The 21,498-nt window shown below is 38.2% G+C and overlaps 1 protein-coding gene across 1 annotated transcript in view; it reads left to right on the top strand.

The window, feature by feature from the left end:
* The window catches only part of LOC139741900 (protein unc-13 homolog B-like), a 187,627-nt gene that overhangs the window by 147,243 nt on the left and 18,886 nt on the right, over positions 1 to 21,498 (top strand). The window contains exons 11-21 of the mRNA XM_071652473.1: positions 1,371 to 1,397; positions 2,576 to 2,650; positions 4,054 to 4,273; positions 6,454 to 6,474; positions 15,184 to 15,304; positions 16,622 to 16,912; positions 17,638 to 17,765; positions 18,379 to 18,497; positions 18,982 to 19,142; positions 20,048 to 20,198; positions 21,228 to 21,296. Coding sequence (XP_071508574.1) covers positions 1,371 to 1,397; positions 2,576 to 2,650; positions 4,054 to 4,273; positions 6,454 to 6,474; positions 15,184 to 15,304; positions 16,622 to 16,912; positions 17,638 to 17,765; positions 18,379 to 18,497; positions 18,982 to 19,142; positions 20,048 to 20,198; positions 21,228 to 21,296 — 1,383 coding nt within the window. The remainder of the gene's footprint in view (positions 1 to 1,370; positions 1,398 to 2,575; positions 2,651 to 4,053; positions 4,274 to 6,453; positions 6,475 to 15,183; positions 15,305 to 16,621; positions 16,913 to 17,637; positions 17,766 to 18,378; positions 18,498 to 18,981; positions 19,143 to 20,047; positions 20,199 to 21,227; positions 21,297 to 21,498) is intronic.

The raw sequence follows: 21,498 nt of genomic DNA, 5'->3' as shown, positions 1-21,498 counted from the left end.
TGTATATGTGTGTTTATGTGTGGATGTGTGAGTGTGAGCACTGCTAACTGGATCTTTTTGTCATTGTTGTTTTGTAGCAGGTTTTTTTCTTTTCAGTCTCTGTGAAGATGTTAAGAATCTTGTGCATCTGAAATTGATATCCGCTTTGTGATTTGAAATGCTTGTCTTGGTCAATCCTATCAATAGTATTTTCCTTTTCAATTGACATACTTCTCACTGCTTTTGTGTGTGATATTTCTGGAATTTTTTTTTTCACAGTCACCAAGCATGTGTTATCTGTGCACGTTTTGCACTCTGTGCCACTTGTTATTCATGTGAGAATATTACAATATATTTTCCATACCACCTGTATAAGCACATTTTATGATACCTGTGTAATGAAGCTGTATACCCATATTTGTACACATGCATTTAATTGTCTTTTGGCATATTCCTGGTATTTTTTTTTCAGTGTCTGAGTAACACGGTATGTTTCATTACATTTTTGCTCATTGCTACACATACCTTGTGCCACTTAAATGAACACATTGTACTTGTTCTTGAAAGCTTAAACTTGGAGAGAGCAGAGAACATATTGATTGTTACATGGAATCATTCTCACACACTTTTGTGTTCTGATATTTTCTGTGATTAATTTGATTCCGAGAAGTACATTTTAATGTGCCAAGAATTTTGAATACGATGGATTTAAGTTCATCTTGATTCAATACACAAAACAAAATTGTCTGGACACTGTATGCATGTACCCCATCTACTATTGATTTAAAAAAAAGAAAAGTCTGTTGATATTTCAAAGTTGTCTGCCTAAGAGAAATACCATGTTAGTGTCCAAAATATCCTTTCAGATATCTGGGGACTTGTGTGATATTTTTACGAATAATACCATCAGTTCAATATTTAATAAAAGGAAGAGAGATGGGACTTTATGTTACCCACATTAAATCATTCCCTATCAAAGGTCATTCACCCCACCACTCCAACCTTACCAAACCCAAACCAAACATATCTCATACTATAGGCGACAAGGTATTACCAAATGACATCGTTATTATCGTATAAGCTGTTATTTGTGCGAGGGTTTAATTTTCATGAATTCCGTGCATCACTGTTGGACCGCAAATTCAGCAACACAGGAAAATATCTCAGACTGAAAGGCATGCACTTATGAAGGCCTCCTTGTCAAATTTGCTAAAACAACATCCTGTGAAAATGTCTGTGACCTCCTTATTTGCAAAAATATCTGTATGCAAAAATAACAGCTTATACAGTAATCATCTGTGCACTACTGACCCCTTGTCCTGCTTTTGATATACATGTACGTTCATCCATTCATCCTGCCACATGTAATCTTCTCTTTCATGCAACCATAGGAAATTGGGGTCAAGAGTCTGTGTTGGGTAAGAATTTTTTTTTTTTATTGTCACAAAGGATTGACTTGGATGTTCGTTTTCTCAGAAGGAGAAAGCTATATGACTAGTTGAAACTAGAAATAAGATGATAAGTTAGGCTATTCAAACAAAGAATTAATGCCAGGTGTCAATGCATTTTTTTTTTTTAGGGGAATATGTCAATTAAGTTTTACTTCGCTAACTGTGTTGAGGGGAAATTTTGTAACCAAGAGAAAGACACATGCAATGCTTGTGAAACCGATTTGATGTGTTGATATTCTATTGAAAGAAAAGGAATTCTTAGAAATATGGTGGTGAACATATGACGTTCCACACTTATAAGCTGTGTTGCAATGCCAAGACTTTGAGTGTATGTCTCAATTTAAAAAAAAAACTGTTTACAGTGCATTTTCTTTTTTGATTATATCATTGCATTTCTGTTTATATGATATCCATTTCTGGTGGAATTATGGACAGGAAAACATTGATTCGCTGAAAAAAAGAAAGAATATTGTGAGAGGGTTAAGATTTGGGGCAATGTTTGCCAAAATGGTTCTCTCATTTGCAGCCAGGCAACAGAGATACATGGGCCGTGTTTGTTGTGATATATCAATATACATCCCTGGGTATTCTTAGTTAATAGAAATTAAATGTATGATGTATAGAAGCTGAAGGAAAGAGGTTTAATGTGATCTTTAACAATATGTCTATCACATCTGGGTAAGATATGAAGTAATTGCAGTAAATATTTAAGTGAATGCTCCAGATTTCAGAGAAACTTTGATGACTTGTTGCACAAAATGGTCTCTTCTACGCATAGCCTGTTTGTTTGTTTGCTTTGTTTACTTTTTCCAGTCATTTTTTTTTCTGATTACCTCGAGCAGAAAAAGAATCCAATCAGAGATTTCAAAAGTACACAGAAATACTGTAATAACTGATGATTTATCTAATATGGACAGTAGTCTTGGAGGATTACAATAAAGACAAAAAGGTGCTGGTATATCATTCAAATTCAGTCAGGCTCTCGATGCACTTTCAGGACCCAGTTAAGATGAAAACAGCACTTTACAAATACTGTTAGTTGTGATTATTACTACAAGTCTAATGAAGTGTTTCATAGAGACTGATGATTTTGTCCAGAGACTCACTATATGTCGCCTACATTATTTTGCTCCTTGAAACCACAGTCATTGGCTGCCATGAAACGGCAGACGATGCCTTCAACCATGGTTAACAGGCAGTCACTGAATGATGAAGAATTGGTGAGTGTGTATTCTTCTGTTTGTGCCCATTCATAAGGAGTGCTTGAGTTACTCGTTTTTTTTTTATTGCTATGTCTATTACTACACATACACTGTATATTCTGTTGTCCCTCTGTCCAATGATAACTGAATATTTTCCCCAGAGGTTTAAAATTTTAAAAAAGACAAATTTTTCATTTTGATGTTTTTTTCCCCAAAAGGTATAAAAGTACCCCCCAATTTTTTTTTGTTTTGATGATTTTTCCCCCAAAAGGTGAAAAAGTATCAAAAAGGTAATTTTTTTCGTTTTGATTAGTTAATGTTTGCAAAGCTGCCAACATTTAAGTGTACTTTGGAAATAATAATGTCCTTATGAAATCAAATAATGACACCTCTAACATATCATTTATCATGCTTTATGTGAACTATATACCCATTTTTAGCCCAAATATATTTTTTTTGCTGTATGAATATTTCATCTGTTTGTTTTTACATCTGTATGTATTCTTTTGTCTGCAGAGGTTGACAGCCCTGCATTTATGTCATCAATATATTGTTGTTTTTAACCAAAAAATAAGTTCTATGGATTTAGACAGATTTGCAGTGGAGATTTCATGAACAAAACAGAATCCTCGTAGAAATGAATGCGGCTCTCTGATCTCTATGGCAAACTTGCTCAGGGCAACATGACACCTGCCACAAAGAAATTTGCATTTGAGATTTTCACTTGACGCAATTTGCCATGATTTTGACAAGGCTTCATTTCAAAGAAGAGAAAAGGGAAGCATGCATGATTAAGATTTACTTTGCATAATAGATGATGACATTTTTCATGAATTGCATTTGTTTGTGTACATGTGTGCGACAACAAAAGAAATTGTGATCACAACACAAAAAGGATGTGCCCTGTTGACTTGACTTTTTTGTAGTTGTACATTGTAGTTTTTCAAGAAAAGGATGAATAAAGCAACCAGATTTGATGCAAAATGCAGCCCATGGCAAAATTTGCCCTATAAATAACATTCTTTGTTTTCTATAACAGGTATTATGAGTTCGCTATTTGAGTATACAGATAAACAGGCCATAAGTATTAGGTCACGTACATTGTAAATATCAATACCGTAGAATGCTAAATTGCAACATATTATTCTGAGTCTGATGAACTAATGCGTATGTAGTTATACATTAATTTCAGACAACTTGCTGTCATTAAGTTAAGCTGTTGTTTTACTCACTGCAGACACCAGAAAAAAATTGAATATCGTTTGTCAATGACACAAAGGTCTTTCAGGTGACTGATTATCTCGTGGGCTATTCTTCTTTTTTTTGTCCCAAAGAAGACAAATGATTGGGGGATATCACAACTTGTTGAATCTATTTTCTCTCTTGTTTCCCTTCATTTTTTTCTATCATGCAATCATCAGAAGAGCCATGTGTACAAGAAAACCCTACAGGCCCTGATCTATCCAATCTCCAGCACCACGCCCCACAACTTTGAGATCTGGACGGCCACGGCCCCGACCTACTGCTACGAGTGCGAGGGGCTGCTCTGGGGTATCGCCCGCCAGGGCGTACGCTGCACCGAGTGCGGGGTCAAGTGTCACGAGAAGTGCAAGGATCTGCTGAATGCCGACTGCCTCCAGCGTAAGTTTCAAACAGTCGTGGCTACCACAAGACACTGGCCGCACCTTAAACTGTACCCCCCTTATTTCCGCTCATCTGGCAAACTTTACTTTGAAACAAGTTACGCGCTGCAAAATTCTTATATTGAAATAGGGACCCCCCCAAAAATCTAGCCTCCACGAAATGATGCAGTGAAATGGTGGTACAATGCAAAAGACGTATATTTTATACCGGTTAGACAAAATACATTTTTGTTTGACAAATCAAATAACTGTAAGCCATGTTTTATTCCTCCTTCCCCCCCCCCCTCCTGTTTGGTTTTAAACACACTCTTGATTTGGGCTGATATTCAGTGTGATTCTCAGTGGATTGTGCCCTCATCTATGATTTGGCCCCAAACTTCCAAGGCTGCCTTCTTTTCCTCTCAGTTTGACAAAAAGAAAACACAAAAGACGATTAAAGCCATGACCAGTCTCTCTTCTCTCATCAGAGTGAAAACTTCCCCTTGTCCTCCCTGCTCTTTCTCCAGTCCAACCCAGTGTTTTCTATCAAAGAATGTGAGAACAACAGACCCCCTCCTAAAATCAGTCTCCCCCTTCCTTTGGATATGTTTTTATATATTTTTTTTTAAACTGATCGACTAACTGCCCTCTTCCGGCCCCAAACTTTTTGACACTTATCCAACTTCCTGAATGCTAGCACCGAGCTTACCCATTTATTTCTTAGCATTCGTATGTTGTCTTTGTTCGTTATTTATTTTCCCCCTTTTTATCATTACTTCTTGATCAGTAAAAAGAAAGCATGGAAATTGACCAAAGTTTTAATCTCTTCTAGTGGTGAGCATTAATCTCTCTTGAAGTTGTTTCCTCATCTTTTTTTTTGTATTATCAATCATGTTCTGCTGAAGTTGAATATTTATCGTGGTATTGATACTGATGAAATACAATTGTGAGCTTCTTGATAATCCTACTGTTAAATGATACAAAACGGAATCCAGATAGAGTGTGTAGTGTATTAATGTCTGTCTCAGGAAAGGAGTTTGCCCCGTATCTCTAGTTATCTCATTTAGTCTCTGTAAATTTGATTTGTACCAGTAATTGACACACATACGTACATTAATTGTAGCTGAGGATTTAAGTTCCCATAATGGCATGAAAGAGAAGTCATCGCTACTGCTTCCTTGTATTGTCTCCATCTCGTTAAACATCCATGAGTCCATGTCTCAACATTGTGCTGACATTTTTTTTTTTCATAACTTTCACATTTGCGGAAGGAGTCTTTGTAGAGCCTGTGATGAGGCCACCCAGAAATCTGCTGCAACTGAATTCCACATTAGAATGAGGGCACTGAATTTAACTATTTTCAAAGACATTTCTGTCAACATCAATTCTCCATACTTCTGGGGGGGGGGGGGTTCAGTTCTCATGGGCTACACCACCTCAGATTTATTGTTGATTCACAATATTCAAGTTTCTCTGTCAGCACAGTAGTTAATGTTTGCAAATGATCTTTGATCTTTGATCTTTGATCTTTGATCTTTGATCTTTGATCTTTGATCTTTGACAGGTACATGTACCTTATTTCTTGTTCAGGATGATTATTCATTGACCTACAAGATATTGGGTGTAAATAATGAACATTAAGCCAAATGATTCCAGGGTGGGGAAATTGCTGTGGATGAAAAAGAAACAAACAAAAAAGCATCATGTAATTCATCATCATTAATTATGATAACCGCTTTTTCATGTCTGTTGGTGTTTTGTGTGTTAGTAGGATATGTGACATAATACATCTTAGACACTAACATTTTAGGAACTGCCCCGTTGCATACAGGGAAAGTGGTAAGCCCTGTACAATATCTGTCGGGATTCCAGAATCTTGTAGGGAATGAGTTTAATGGTCAAGCAGCTTGACCGCAACATACATTTTAGGATGCTAAGAAGTTTGACCATAAGTCGGAGGAATGTCTGTGTTAAAAAAAAAAAAAAAAAAAAAAAAAAAAAAAAACATCTGTGGTCTTGATTTGTAACATTTCACCCATCCCAATATTGTCTTGATGTGGAGATTGCACAAGCATGCGTTCCTTCTACGACAGCGTGGGACTAACGGTAGACACCGGAGCATGCGAACGAGGGGGGAAATATCCCGTCGTAATGTCACATCCCAAACCCCTATCTTTGTTCTGTGTTTGTTGTTTGCAGTTTTCATGACTAAGAAGAACAGTAAGTCCTTTTTAATTTTTTATTCAAAAAACAAAAGGTATAACGAGCATTGAAACAAACTTCCTCACTATCTCTTACCTCACCGTTTTCTGCAATTTTTGAATTCCACCCTTACCCATCCCTTCCCCCTCGTTATTTTCCCCAATGCTGACTATTCCATGTGCCCATTCCATAATAAACCAATCACATTTTAGTTGTCACCTGCGCTTTCATCTATCTATATTTTGCTAAATTTTCATTCAATGATTTGCAACGCATATCTCTCTAATTCTTTTTTTCGTAACTGTGGATGAGATTTGTTGACACCTCATTAGATGCTCTTAAAACTAGTATAAAAAAGGGAACAAGTAGTGTCTAGAAGTCTGCTGTAGAGTAAAATCAGTTAAGGATATTGACCTTCTACTCAAAGTTCACAGAGATTGGAAATTAAAGGGTTAAGATTCAAATCCGTGTTGCCCCCACACTCATTTGGTGGGTTTTTTTCTTTTCATGGCCTCATTTTGAGGTCCAGGACAAAGTTATGAAAAATATCAGTCTGAGCGATTCTGCTTCATGAGATTAAATGCAATGTATTTCCTCCCCTCCCCCTACCCAAATGAAAACTGACTCACTTTGATGTGTCGTGTGTGTGTGCATTGATTATACAGACCGGGCTAGGTGGGCATCCTCAATGATGGCAGAAGGTAGACCACAAACGATGTGATTGGTTCATTGGCATCCCACGCCCCCAGCCCCTCCCATCTCATTCTCCTTCAACTCTCCCCCTTTATACTCACACTCTCTCTCTCTCTCTCTCTCCTCCCCCGCCCCCCACCAACACCACACCTATCTATCACTACCCCCGATAGATCGTCATACACTTTCTTTTACCCCTTATGCTCCAACCCAAATCTTGGCTTCATCTTTCGCTGATTACTCCCCATCATTTTTTTTTTTGCCATGTGGCTCCTTAAAGCTCTAGAATGCAGCGGCAGCCTTTCACTCGGTCCCTGCTCCATGAAGTGCTCCATGGCAGTTACAGTTTTACAATAGATGCAGTTTCTATGGCAACAGCCAGGCTACAAGCCAGACAGCCCTGAGCTTCCGGTCTGTTGCCCCGGTAACTGCAAATGTTGTGTAACTTTACAGTGCAACATTCCGTTGCACACAGGCATTCATGTAGCGGGGGCAAAGAAGTTAATTATTACTAAGTACCACGATCGATGTGCCACATCAAGTTTGCTGCTTGTTTCCCTTTAAGATACACCCTAGATACCCCCTCCCAAACCCACTAAGATGACTTGTGTTTCTTCATTTTCACCTGAAAGGTTAAGTTCTAGGCTTGCATAGCTCCTCTTTAACTAGACAATTTCTCTGCCATGCTGTTTGACTGACAAGTTTTTTATTCAGCATGCGTCTTTTAAATCTTAGTGCATATTTTCTTCATGCGTGTATGGCTGTAGCACTTGCTACTAGAAAGTCTGCATTTTATAATCTTTTCTTTGTAGCTCTTCCAAGGGTATGAATTTAACTCAGAAAACACATACCACTTACACTAGCAAACACACACACCACACACATATACGCACACACACAGAATGTCTATTCTTTCTGTTGCTGTGTGTCCTACTGTGAGTTTGTTGCACACATATACATACATGTACTAGGGATCTTGGTCCTATCATAAAGTTCAGAGATTTATTCATCTCTTCTTTTTTTGTTCTTTTTTTTTTTTTGGGGGGGGGGGGGGATAGACTCTCTGCTAAATAACATTGACATTGGAATTCCAAAGAGTGGCAGTCTTCAGAATGCTTACAAGTATTATCCATCCTGAAAGTAAATCCAGACATTCAAATTGTAGCTGCAGAATTCCAATTGATTTGATTTCCTTTTGGTTTATCAAACATTCATTAAACATAAATTTCCTTAATACATAGCAAAGGAATGGTACAGAGTATGATCCTACAGTTCAGAGCGATTTACTTTATGAAACACATTATTTCATAGTCTTGGGAAAAACAGTTTGACAAGAGAAAAGAAAAAATGTGGGAGACCATCTTGTTTCATAGGAACTTGCACCATAATGTCCCCAAATCCCAAATCATAATCAATTGAGCAATAAATGATGTTGAAAGTTTTTGGGAGGTGATTCAGTCTAAATTGATTTGTTTTTAGCATTTTCACTTTTGAATAGACAACAATAACAAGAAGACAAACATGACAAAATGTAGTTTGAACAAAATATTAAATTTGATGTGTGAATATGAAATAGTGGTCAGTCCCAACTTTGTGTGCAGTAGTCATTTCTTGTACCAAAAGTGGAAAAATTGTGATGTTTAAGACTTTCTTCTTTTTTTTTTATAGTGTGCAAATTTTCTAGTTGACAACAAATTAATACAGTGTAGTGTTGATTGTTTTGCTGTTGGCCTTGCTTATTCCATGCGCTACTCTCTCTTCATTTCAAATTTGTATCAGCAAATGATGCACGCTGTTTTCCACCAGATGCTATTTTGTTCTTTTTTTTTTTGTTCAAACATCTTTTAAATTGTGTATATGTTTCAACTTTTCTCTCATTTCTGACAACTGTGTTAAGTTTAATGACATCCATGCCTGGTTTTATGTTGAAAGATGCATTAATTTTTCATTGCTTTGATATAACTTTGAATTGTGTCAAGATATATTGTGTCCAATTTTGTCAATTCTCTTGTTGTTGATGTTATATGTATGTCTAGATGTTGCATTCATGGAATTGATGTCAATATTAGATTGATAGTATGCCACACATATCAGGATTTATTTGCACATATGTTGCTTATATAATTTTGAGAAGTATATACTTTTTATTTTGTATAATGTGCATGGAATATTGTTTTTCAAAATTTCAATATAATCATCACTTGTTAAATAGATATGTATTTATTTAGACATAAAAAGGATTAGATACTTGAGAGAAATATTAGCGAATTTGACCTGCATTTGCCTGATGATATTTGGTGGGTCAAAGTTGCAAAGTTGAATATGACCTGGAATGATAATGCTGTTAGGTGTTTACAAGGACATCTAGGCAAGATATGAAATTCTGACCCTCTTTACGGTATCAAGCGGCCTCCTCACAAGATGTTAAGGATCTCATAACGATCAGGTTGATTATTTTCCACCCCACATTTGGACAAAATTGTTTGATAATAAAAACAACAAAAACAGAAAGCTGTGAAAATTTTCGATTTCAAAAGGCTTCATGGTTAGTAGGTTAGTTCCCTTCTACCTCAGTCTTTTTGAGAATCTCCCCCTTCCCTGCCCTTCCAATAAAAGATTTATCACAGTGATATATGTAAAGCAATTCTCAGCAACAGCATCTTGTTGTATTTTTTTTTTCTTTTGTGACAAGATTTCATCTTAATGTGGTTGTGGCTAGTACTATTGGCGCACCATTACATTGAATGCCACCCTGGTTTCAACAAGGTCCAAAGCTGCATAGTAAAACTGTCCACGGGAGGGCATAGTTGTCCCTACTAAACATTTTGCAATTACCGGATGCCAAGAAAATTTGCTTTATTACCTTTAAAAATCATTGTGTTCTTTGTTTGTTTGGTACGTTCTCCTAATTCTCCGCTTCCCCAACGTGCATGTGATTGCGATGAGTGGCGGCCGTGTTGGCTGGTGCGGGCCGTCCACCACATGGTCATGATCCCCGCCATCCTCTGGGGTCACAGGTCGCCCGATGCGGACCGTAGTCTGGAAGAGGAGGCAGACCGTTTCGCCGTGATGATGGTCACGGAGGACACTGATGATTTCAGTGCGGTGGTGGAGGAAGAGGAAGAGGAGGAGGAGGAAGGGGAGGAGAAGCAGAGAAAGAAGAAGAAGAAGAAGGAAAAGAGAAAGGAGGAGGAGGAGGTTGATGAAGATGGAATCATGACGGAGGAGGAGGAGATAGGAGATATTGATGCGGAATGGGCGGTAGTGGATGAGGAGCCGGAGGATGGTAACTTCTGTCGGTGGTGGGATCCGCTTGCCTTGCAGCCTGAAATCGAAGGTTCTACAGTACTTCTCTTTGCAGTAGTTGCCAGCTCAGTCTAGACTCTCAGACTTGCATTCCACTATAAATCATTTTTGATTGGTTTTCCAAGGGATGACAGACTTTCTCACTTTCCCATTATTCCCCTGTCCTGCGTCATTTCTTCATTTGTCATATCGCTCATTGGTTCTTTCAAGGGGTGTTGAGGGCCTGCTCTTTGCAAACTAGTAGTCGAGTATGTTTTCTTCTTTTATTTCATCCACATCAGATTTTCATCACACTGTTCATTAGCACTCTCAAAGATTTGCATGTCAAAGTGCAAATAGGTAGATGGGATGGAAAAAAAGGGGAAATCAATCTATGAAATTAATTCATAGTCATTTTCACTTTCACATCACGTACCACCAAGCAGTAGGTGGTTCTTTTTCTTTTTTAAATAAAACTGCTACTCTCATTTCATCTGCTGATTCTTTGCATCTTTAAATACTAGAACCGACATTTCAGCATGCAATGCTGATAAGTTTCATTTGTTTTCATCACTCGATATATCATAAAGACTTGGAGCTGATGTCGAAGAATGGTGAAATTTGCACTAGCTTTAGTAGCCTTTAAAGCTGAAAGTTTGATATCATTCGCTGTCTATAAAAACTAAATAGAAAAATCAATTTATTGGCAGAGGAAAATGACTAGTATATTTGTGATGGAAATACGTTATAGGTAATCATTGTGGTGCAAAAAGGTAACCACTGAATTATATTGCCCCCAAAAAAGTTTTGAACTAGTAGAAATTGTGCAACATAAATTACATAACAAAATCTTCTAAATCTTTACTGCTGTAATACTACAAAGAAATTGATTAGAAGGCATGTAGGAGGTTAATGTCCAAATTCATTTTTTTTTTTCAGAGCAAGAATGCTAATGAGGTCTTTCCATTTAAACCCATGATCAATAGGTGATCATGATCATGTTTTGAGCAGTTTGGATTAAACCCAATTTGAACTTTACGGTTTGTATGAGAATCTGTTATTTCTTACTTATATTTTGGGCTGAGCATCTTGGTCTACTTCATATTTCCTTTGAGTAATCTTACCTTCTTGTTAGGGACCACCTCATTTTCCTTGAGAATATATATAATGGATGTTTCCGGAAATAAATCACTTTGTTGCGCAGTGAAGACTAAAATTTGCTGCCATTGCTACTGCATGTCATGCTTTAGATTTGGAGTCCATTGATCAGGGGAAAAAAGCAAAAACATCTTTGCCCAGCTTTATATTACCCCCCAAAAAATGGGGAAAAAATGAATGAATGAATGAATCAATCAATCAATCAATCAATCAATCAATCAATCAATCAATCAAACATACTTTCCTATCAGAGCAAATTTGTAAGCATTCAAGGAGCAGTAACTCCAGTAGCTTTACCTAATTTTTGTGCATATGTCTGTGTGTATGTACAACATGAAGAGGACTATTAAAGTGTAGATCAATGCCTTTACATGATATTGAGTTTGTACACCAGAAGAAAAACAAACTTTTTAACATCCGTCCATGTTCCTTTATCCCAGAATTCACAAGAACGCTTCACAAATGATTCATGATGAATTAGAGATATCGATGAGAAATACCTTGAAATACCCTTACACTTGACTGGCATGTCATGCAAAGATCTTAAGTCTACTATCTTTCCACACTTCAAATTCACACAAGTTTCCTGTTAACCCAAAATGGCTTGATGCCTTGCGGTGCACTTCATTCTTGATGTCAGTGGATGTTCGTCAGCCAACAGCCAGAGGAGACTTTGGAGTGCTCAGAGTCCTGTGGTAAGGTGCATTCAGGCCTGTGGTTTGCTGGATTTGGAGTTCCAGTCTTGTCGTTTTGATGGGTGTTGGTTTCAACGTTTGGATGGGGAGGAGATTTCCTTTGGATTGGCTGCTTTGCAGATGCTTAACAGCAGAGCTGATGGGAGCTGGGCGCGATGCTGGATTGTACTGCCAATGTATCCCTGTGTGGTGTGTTCGAGTGCTGAGAAAAGTGCATGCTGCTATTGAAAGATGCACCAAATCAAGAGATTTCTAGATGAAGTCCAAACAAAAGATATGTCTCATACCATACAGTTTTCTCTGTTGCTGTTTTCTTTTTTAATCATATCAATTCTCATACAAGTGCAGATATAGCCTATATCTAGTGTGTTCCTTTTTCTTCTCTGTCGGTTTTGTGCCCTGTGGTTCTTTGGTCGGTTAACTGCATTTTCAGGTCTGCATATAAACAGGGGGGCATTTCATGAAGCGTTTTGGTCGGATATTTTTCTGAAAAACTGTTACAAGCTACTGAAATCCTTGCATCTGATTGGCTGAGAGCAAGTTTGTCCGACAAAGTTGTCGGACAAAATACTTCATGAAATGCCTCCCTGGTTGACTGAGGCCAACTGTAAATTCATCATCTAGTTTAGCATCATGCACAAGTGGCTAGAAAATTGAAATGAAAGATGATTCAAATAACTGATAGATATAGTGCAACAAGACCATATGTTTCTGTCTCTGTCCTATCATGTTTGTATGCCTTCTGATTCTGTGATCAGCTTGCTGCATTTCTGGTCTGGAAAGAAGCAAGTTTGGTCAAGGGCCACCTTGCTACAGATGTACAACTGGTTTACATACATTGTGTTGCACTAAATGGTGATGATAATGATGATGAACCAAACAAATACATTAGAAATAGTGTACTGCTGCTTGACTCATATTATGCTCTTCTGTAGTGTGGTTATTTCATATTGCCACTTTTTCCCAGGCATCTGCTTATTGTGTTTCATCCCAAGTCTACAAATAAAGCAAGCAGGTAGAGGCAAACTTGCAACATGAAGTTTATTATCTTGTTTTTATAGGAAAAGGGACCATCCAAATATATCCCAGAAGTTGTGCAAATGTTGCAATGTTCAGCTTGTGCTCCACTATGCTACTCATTTCTTGTTTCTGTGTGTTGCTGTTTTGTGAATTTCTTTCTGTCTAAAGTTTGAGAATAATCAAATAAACATGATGCTTAGCATGTCATGCTATTGATTACTTTTACCGGTTATTTTTTGTTGTTGTTGTTGTTAAAAGGGATATTGTATTTGCTATGCATGTTTCTCTTACTGATATTGCAAACCTTTTTATTCTAAAAAAAAAAAAATACTTGTATATCAAAAGAAAAAGAAGATGGCACTTTTACAACTTGCAATTGAGATTTCAAATATACAGGGATGCATTGAACGATAATTGGAGCTTGGTTTCTTTACATATCTAAATTTTTAAGTAAAAAAGGTATTCTATAAGCCAGTAATCATGATTAATTCTGTGTATGGCTCATCTTAGCTAGAGGGCAGTTAATGCTGCCACAGAAGCACACAAAAATTGCTGCTCTGATATACATGTAGTAAGATTCAGAAATGGAAAGTCAGTCACATTTTTCGGAAATAATGTAGCGCTGTCTTCAAGAATATGCTTCATGGTGTCACATCTGAATGGGCCTCTTTAGAGAAGGATTTCACATTTGTGGGTGTCGCTGTTGTTGTTACCTTTTTTCTTTATTTTTCCTGTGGCCATCTACTGCAATAGTTCAATCAGTTCTAATATTGGGTATGCCTTTCATTGCATGAGCTGCTCTCCAGAGAATGTCAATTTATAGTTGCACAAGAAAATGTGCATATTTTTCTTCATAAACCATATTAGAGTGACTGCTTTTTCATATTCCATTGCAGATAACTATTTTGTTGCTTCTTTTATGCATGTGGAGCTCATGTTGTCTTGATTTTTTTGTTTTTTTATTTCTTTTTAATTTTGAGTGTATAATGTTTTTATTCATTTGTCATTGATACCATCTGGTGTAAGTCATACATGCTGTGTTTTTGTTTGCCATTTTAAGAATTGTATTGCATATTTTGGAGTCACTTTCTTCCATAAAGGAAATCAGAAGAGCTTATTTGATTAGTGTACATCCAGCCTCGAATTGTGTTGTGATACGCACACAAATGTGAGATACAAAGACATGTTCGTGATATGCACGCTTGATCTGTCACGCACAGATTATCACAATGAAAAATGTAGGATAATGAATCAGAATTGTAGAAGGCAGTTCATGTGATTATTAGGTCACGAGTGGTATTATGTCATGACTTCTCAACAAGTTTTTTTTTTCTAGAAAGACTATTAATCAGACAGCCATGGATGTTGTCAACCAAAAATGTTGTATTTTAATAGTGAGAGCACTGTTTGTGTTCTGCAGTCACTTACAGTGCATCTTTTAAAGTAGCAATTTGACATGGAGTCTCGCCAGGGGCAGCTTAAAGATACTTGAGGGATCCACACTCGCCCCTTATGAGTCGGCCAATCAAAGCACTTGAACAGAACACATCGAAGTGTTGTTGAAGAGTGTAACCCAATACTTCTGGATATGTAGTGGCTCCTGTACAAGATGCATGGGGATATCAGAATCTTGTGGGAAAAGAGTTAACTAAACTCTAGGAAATTTAAAAAAAAACACCCACACAGTCTTCTGCAGATATAAGATATAGGATGGTAGAATTGTGCCATCACAACCATCATATCCAGGGTAAGTTGTGTACCACTGTCTGTGTTACTGAACAATATTGTTGTACCCAAGTTCGCGAAACCGACAAGAGCTGTCGGAAAGACGGTGGAATGACTGAAAAATGTGGGTTTCTTGCTCGTGTGATTGTAGGAGCGGCGGAGAAGAGTTCCAAGCATGGGGCGGAAGACAAGACGCAAAACATCATCATGGCCATGAAGGACCGGATGAAGATTAGGGAGAGGAACAAGCCCGAAATATTTGAAATGATACGGTGAGACATGAATTCCATGACACTTTAATATCTACTGTAAAACATGATATATTGGCGGCATGAAATTTTCGCGAATTGGAGCTGACGGCTTTTTTCATGGCATGAAATTTTTGCGAATTGCCACTGGCGTTCAATGCATATAGTGTAGACAAGAACTTTGGCGTGCATTTTAATTTCGCGCATCTTGGCACTCGCAAAATTCACAAAAATTAAAATGAATGTGAACATTCCTTGTTTTACAGTATGTGGAACTTATGAATCCATCAGTTGAATGCATTATGTTTGTTGCTTGTGATAATTCTGTAATGGTGGCAGAAAACATAGCATATCATGTGGTTGGAACTTAAAGGACAAGTTCACCTTCATAAACATAAGGATTGAGAGAATGTAGCAATATTAGTAGAACACATCATTGAAAGTTTGAGGAAAATCAGACAATCCGTTCAAAAGTTATGAATTTTTGAAGTTTTTGTGCAGTACCCGCTGGATGAGAAGACTACTGCAGTGTATGAATAACTTAGATGTCACATGCGTACAACAATATAAGGAAAATATAAAGAGAATTTCACAAAATTCCATCTTTTGAAAAAAGTACACATTCCCCTGACTCGTTACCGATAAATGTTATGGGTAATATTATTCCCCCTGCCTTTAGAAAGAGGCAAGTCAATTGCTCTTTTATTATGCGAAAAAAGTGAAAATATGTTGAATTTTCTTTTATATTTTCTTTATACTGTTGTACGCATATGACTCACAAGCCGTAGTAGTCTCCTCATCCAGCCGTTCCAACACAAAAATTAAAAAAATTCATAACTTTTGCATCGATTGTCCAATTTTCCTCAAACTTTCACTGATGTGTTCTACTAATATTGTTGCATTTTCTCAATCCTTATGTTTATGAAGGTGAACTTGTCCTTTAATGTCCAGTATCAATGTCATTGATATCAGTAGAGTTATCAATGCCAGAGTCAACATGATAACAATATGACAGCACCACTGTCAATATCAATATTTCACTGTGATATTTTGACATTCTCGTATGTTCACTACTGATTGACTCTGTCTCACTGCAGTATGTTGGCTTGTTCCCAAAGTATCTTGAAAAATATGCAAGTTGTATGAACTAGGATCAATCAAGTGATGTTTGATAATATTCACCTGGAGAAATGTTTCATAAGCATACAAATCACCTGGAATGTCAATTATGGAGGCATAAGATGAGATGTTGTTCCAGAATTATGTTCCATGCAACAGGTTTCTCTCCAACTCGGGTACGAACTCATTCCGTGAAATCCCTTATTGCTTTCATCCCCACAGGGAGGTATTCAACGTCCCGCCACAGGCCCACTCGGGCCACATGAAGGCGGTCAAGCAGTCGGTGCTGGACGGCACGTCCAAGTGGTCAGCCAAGCTCGCCATCACCGTGGTCAGCGCTCAGGGTCTCATCGCCAAGGACAAGACTGGGACGAGCGACCCCTACGTCACTGTCCAGGTGGGCAAGGTCAAAAAGCGGACGCGCACCGTGCAGCGCAACCTCAACCCCGAGTGGAACGAGAAGTTCTTCTTCGAGTGCCACAACTCGTCGGACCGCATCAAAGTCAGAGTCTGGTGAGTGGCGGTCACGTACGTGCAGAGGAAGGCAGAATCCTCTGATGTGGTGATTGATGTCGATGATAAATTCAAGCAAGGGTCTTCAGATGTTGTGATGATGTCTGTGATTGATGCTGGTTGTCATGGTGATTGGGGTAGTGGTGCCAGCGAGAGCCTCTCCAATGTGGTGATGATGTCAATGATTAATGGCAGTCGCCATGGGGATGGAATTGCTGGTAGTTGTGATGGCTACAGTGATGATGGTGAAGGTGACTGTGGTTTGGTGATAACATGTGCTATGATGGGGTAATATTATGATTTGAGTTTTTGATTTGCTTCCAGTGATACATGCTTCAGGTGAAGTTGATCATGATTGTATTGATGGTGGTTGTCAAGGTAGTGATTATATTTTGTTGGTTTCATGGCTGAAGTAGTAACAATTAACTATGACAGTAATTACAGTTGTACCCAGGTAGTGCTTGAGTTATCATTAGTTTCCAGTGACATGTACCATATTTGATGGCAGTGGTACAGGAATTAAAGGATAATATAGTGGTGCTGTTTATTGATAAATTTGATGATGAAAGGGATAATAATGATGTTGGTTGTTGGAATTTCATCTTCATGATTAAAGTGAAGTTAGGATATTGTGGTCTGGATGGTTTGGTTAAGTGACACTGACAGTTTGGTTTTGGTAGTTGGAAATGTCCTCCTCTTCAAATGTCCTTCTCTTCCTCCTGCAGGGATGAAGACGATGACTTGAAGTCCAAGCTGATGCAGAAATTGACGAGAGAGTCGGACGACTTCTTGGGTCAGACCATTATCGAGGTCCGGACGCTCAGCGGTGAGATGGACGTCTGGTACAATCTCGGTAAGTTGGGAACAGAATTCTGTACCTCTGGTGCTGGACTGTGCTGGTCAGAGTATTTTTCAGCAGCAGATTAGATTCCACTGCATGCAAATTATGCGTCCATACATCTAATAAACTGAAGATCTTAATTATGATCTCTTGACATTACATAAAAGTTGCTTACATTGGCAGTACTAATATCTATATTTATATTTCTTCTGTTTATTGTCAGTGCAGTCTATTTCTCTGATGCAGACCTCCTGTGGGAGAAATAACATAAATGAGTATTAGATTATCATTCAAGTACTACTGAGAAAATGTGAGTCATGGTAAGATAGGTACATATATGTATCTGCAAGGACAATATACTTGGCATGACTTCAAAAGGAGAGTTGAATCTTGTTATATGAAACAGCATCCCCTGTAATCAGTTGTCGTACATTTGTTGGCTTCTCTGCCCTTCGTGTAGTTAATCACGCAATCTCAACATTGAAGGATAAATGGTAAAGAGGGGATCGTGCGGCAACTTTCCCATCCCCTCGGTCTTGTCTTTTGTATATTATTGGCTTGATTGCCAGTGAGCTCGGAAGCTGTTATGTATTAATTGCTCCCCGTTGCCATGGCAATCTTTCAGAGAAGCGGACAGACAAGTCGGCCGTATCGGGAGCTATACGTCTGCACATCTCGGTGGAGATCAAAGGGGAGGAGAAAGCGGTGGCCCCCTACCACGTACAGTATACCTGCCTGCATGAGGTGAGGGGGTGGTAGCCACTCCACAAGCTGTCACATAAATCATTACTTTGCATTCTTTTAGATGGGAGGGCGCTCTTCTGTTGTCTCTTTTCTTCCCTTTAATGCAACTTCTGTACCTAACAGGCCAACGATCCTGTAATTTTTGCCAAAGTTGTTACGTTTTGATCACTTTTGTAGCAGATTCTTGATTTGCAGCATACTATTGCCCCAGTGAAGAAAAGTGGGATATTTGTGAGAACTCCACATTCAACACTCACACTTTAATAGTATTATAAAGAGTTCTGTAAACAAAAGGCACACACGCATCGACTGTTTTTCTTCTTTTTTTTCTGCTGCAAAAGAGGAATAACTTTTACCTGGTGTAATCTTTGTAATCTAGTCTGAACTAACAATAATATCCTTGCCTCTGTTCTTAAACTTTTGTAAAAGAATGTGAGTGTCTCATTCATTCTGTCCTAACTCTTATTTCTCCCCCACCCCACAGAATCTCTTCCATTTTCTCAGCATGAAGGAGGGCGGCAACGTTAAGCTGCCGTCGGCGAAGGGGGACGACGCGTGGAAGATCTACTTCGACGAGACCGCCCAAGAGGTGGTGGATGAGTTTGCCATGAGATACGGCATCGAGTCCATCTACCAAGCAATGACGTGAGTACCAGCCAAAACAAAACAAAAGAACAAGAACAAACGAGGAAAAAGGCTGCACAATGAGTGAAACTTGCAAAACTTTATAAACCAGTTGCCGATGATTACCATCGCTTGTATTCGCAATCCTCTTGAAGTAGTACATGGTAGATTACAGAGGTTCTCTTTTACAAAGCCTTGGGGCAGTCATGATGGAAAAGAGAGCAGTAGACATTCAATGCTAATCACGCATTTCTTGAGGTTCATTTACCTGTTTCAAATCATGGTGTCTATCTTGTATAAATTTACTCTTATATGTACGCCACGAAACACATACCATAGCATTCTATTTTCCCCTCTGTATGCATGGATGTTATAGGAAGTAAATTATGTATGTTTTATTAGGTATGTTTGTTTATTTCTTTATTTTTTGAAAAAAAAGTGATATAAGTGTAATGGACCGAAACAGAGATTGATGAAGAAACTGTGAGGAGAGCTGATGCTGACGGGAGGCTTATTCTGGGTTGGCAGAGGATCAGTTAGACAAGATTTAGATGGGCATGGCATGAAGAAGAGAAGGAGACTGGGATGCGACTGACCCCCCTCCCCACCCCCCCCCCCCCACCCCCCAAAAAAAAGAGGAAAAAGAGGAGGATTAGGAGGAAAAAAGTATCTCCAATTTCTCCTGAAGATAGAAGATGGAGAATGTTAGTTGAACAGATGAGGAGAGTTAAACTTTTTATGAAAGCTACATGCAAATGATAGTGGCAGAGTACGATTGAAATAGAAATATATATCAATAAAATGTGAGTAGATGAATATAAGAGACTGAAAAAACAGGAGTGGATGTGTGTGATACTTTTGCTGATGACATATCCATGTGACTGACGAGGTCTCTTCTTTGATGTCTTTTGTCATGCACCCCACAGACATTTTTCCTGTCTTTCATCAAAGTACATGTGCTCTGGCGTACCGGCCGTCATGAGCACATTACTAGCCAACATCAACGCCTTCTACGCACACACCACGGCATCCTCCGCTGTCTCCGCAAGTGATAGATTCGCTGCATCAAATTTCGGCGTAAGTACGGCCTATCACTGCAAGTGTGCGGCGCCATGCCGTCCAGTTGACTCTCTCATCATGTCTGATGTGTGGCAGCTGACAACTTTGACAAAGTTTCCTAAGTCATGGTATTTTGATTTTCACAAAGATGTCGCTGAAACAAACTAATCATGCAATTCAGTGATGACAATATAATCTTTTCTGTGTAGCACCCTGCAATAGAGCTGAATTTGAACACACACAAAATAAAAGAATATTTGAAGATATATTCTCAGGTCTTCTCGTAGTGATTAAGCAGGATAGATCTGCACAACATAAACAGAAGTCAGCTATTATAGCCACAAATGAAACCTAATTTGGTAGAAATTGCCATGTAGGTACTATTTAATTAACCTGATAGTAGAAACACTGTGCATCTTCAGGTGACAGACAGACATCTTATGCTCTCAGGTGAAATAAGACCAAATAATTTGTATTTTCATTGCTGAATCAGAACTATGTAATATCTCAAAATATGGCTAGATTAGTACCACTTATCCCGCAAGACATTGGGTGAATTTCATCAACTTTGTAAAAAATATTCACTTGAGCAAAGATTTGTTGTTGGTGTTGTAAATCTTTTGTGGCTACTCTTGATACAGTTTTAAGAAATTTTAAGCAAGAAGCTGCAGAATTGCTTTCTTAGGAAGATATTGAATGAGTAGAACTTGTGCTGCAATCAGAGAATAGGTCACGCAAAGGTCACTCATCTCAACATGACGACTTGTAACTTTCTGTGAAAAATATTCATGCACAGTATATATGGCAGAGGTGGGAATTTGACTGAAGTGTTATGTACCTCCAATTAAGAGTATAGCTTTAATCCATACCATTTATGTCTTTGTTTGGGTTTATTTCTTTTTTCTATAATGATCAATAGATACAATGTGTTCAATGTATTCAGAAAGACACGTGTGTCTATGTGTATAATTTTAGCCGCCCCACTCCTTCACATTTCTGATATGAATTGACAATTCATTTCACTATTTCCTCTCTTGTGCATTGCAGAAAGAAAAATTTGTTCGTCTTCTAGATCAACTCCACAACTCGGTCCGGATAGATCTCAACTCCTACAGGGTGAGTTATAGTATGTTACAGATGTATTGATATTCATGTAGATGTAAGACTTGTATTTGATTGTAGTGACTAATCTTTCATGTATTTACGAAAGTGTCATCAATATCTGTCTGTTGTGAAAATATGAAATTCTTGTAGGAGTTCCAAGCTCATGTATCAGTATTTCAGTTTAGGCTGTTCTGAAGCACAACTGTAGCTAATG

The sequence above is a fragment of the Diadema antillarum genome, unplaced genomic scaffold (genome assembly GCF_040938485.1).
Source record: "Diadema antillarum isolate AM-2024a unplaced genomic scaffold, OU_Dant_1.0 seq00000962_RagTag, whole genome shotgun sequence".
Taxonomy (NCBI): domain Eukaryota; kingdom Metazoa; phylum Echinodermata; class Echinoidea; order Diadematoida; family Diadematidae; genus Diadema; species Diadema antillarum.
The sequence above is the reverse complement of the archived record's forward strand: the minus strand, read 5'-3'. Positions and strand labels throughout refer to the sequence as shown.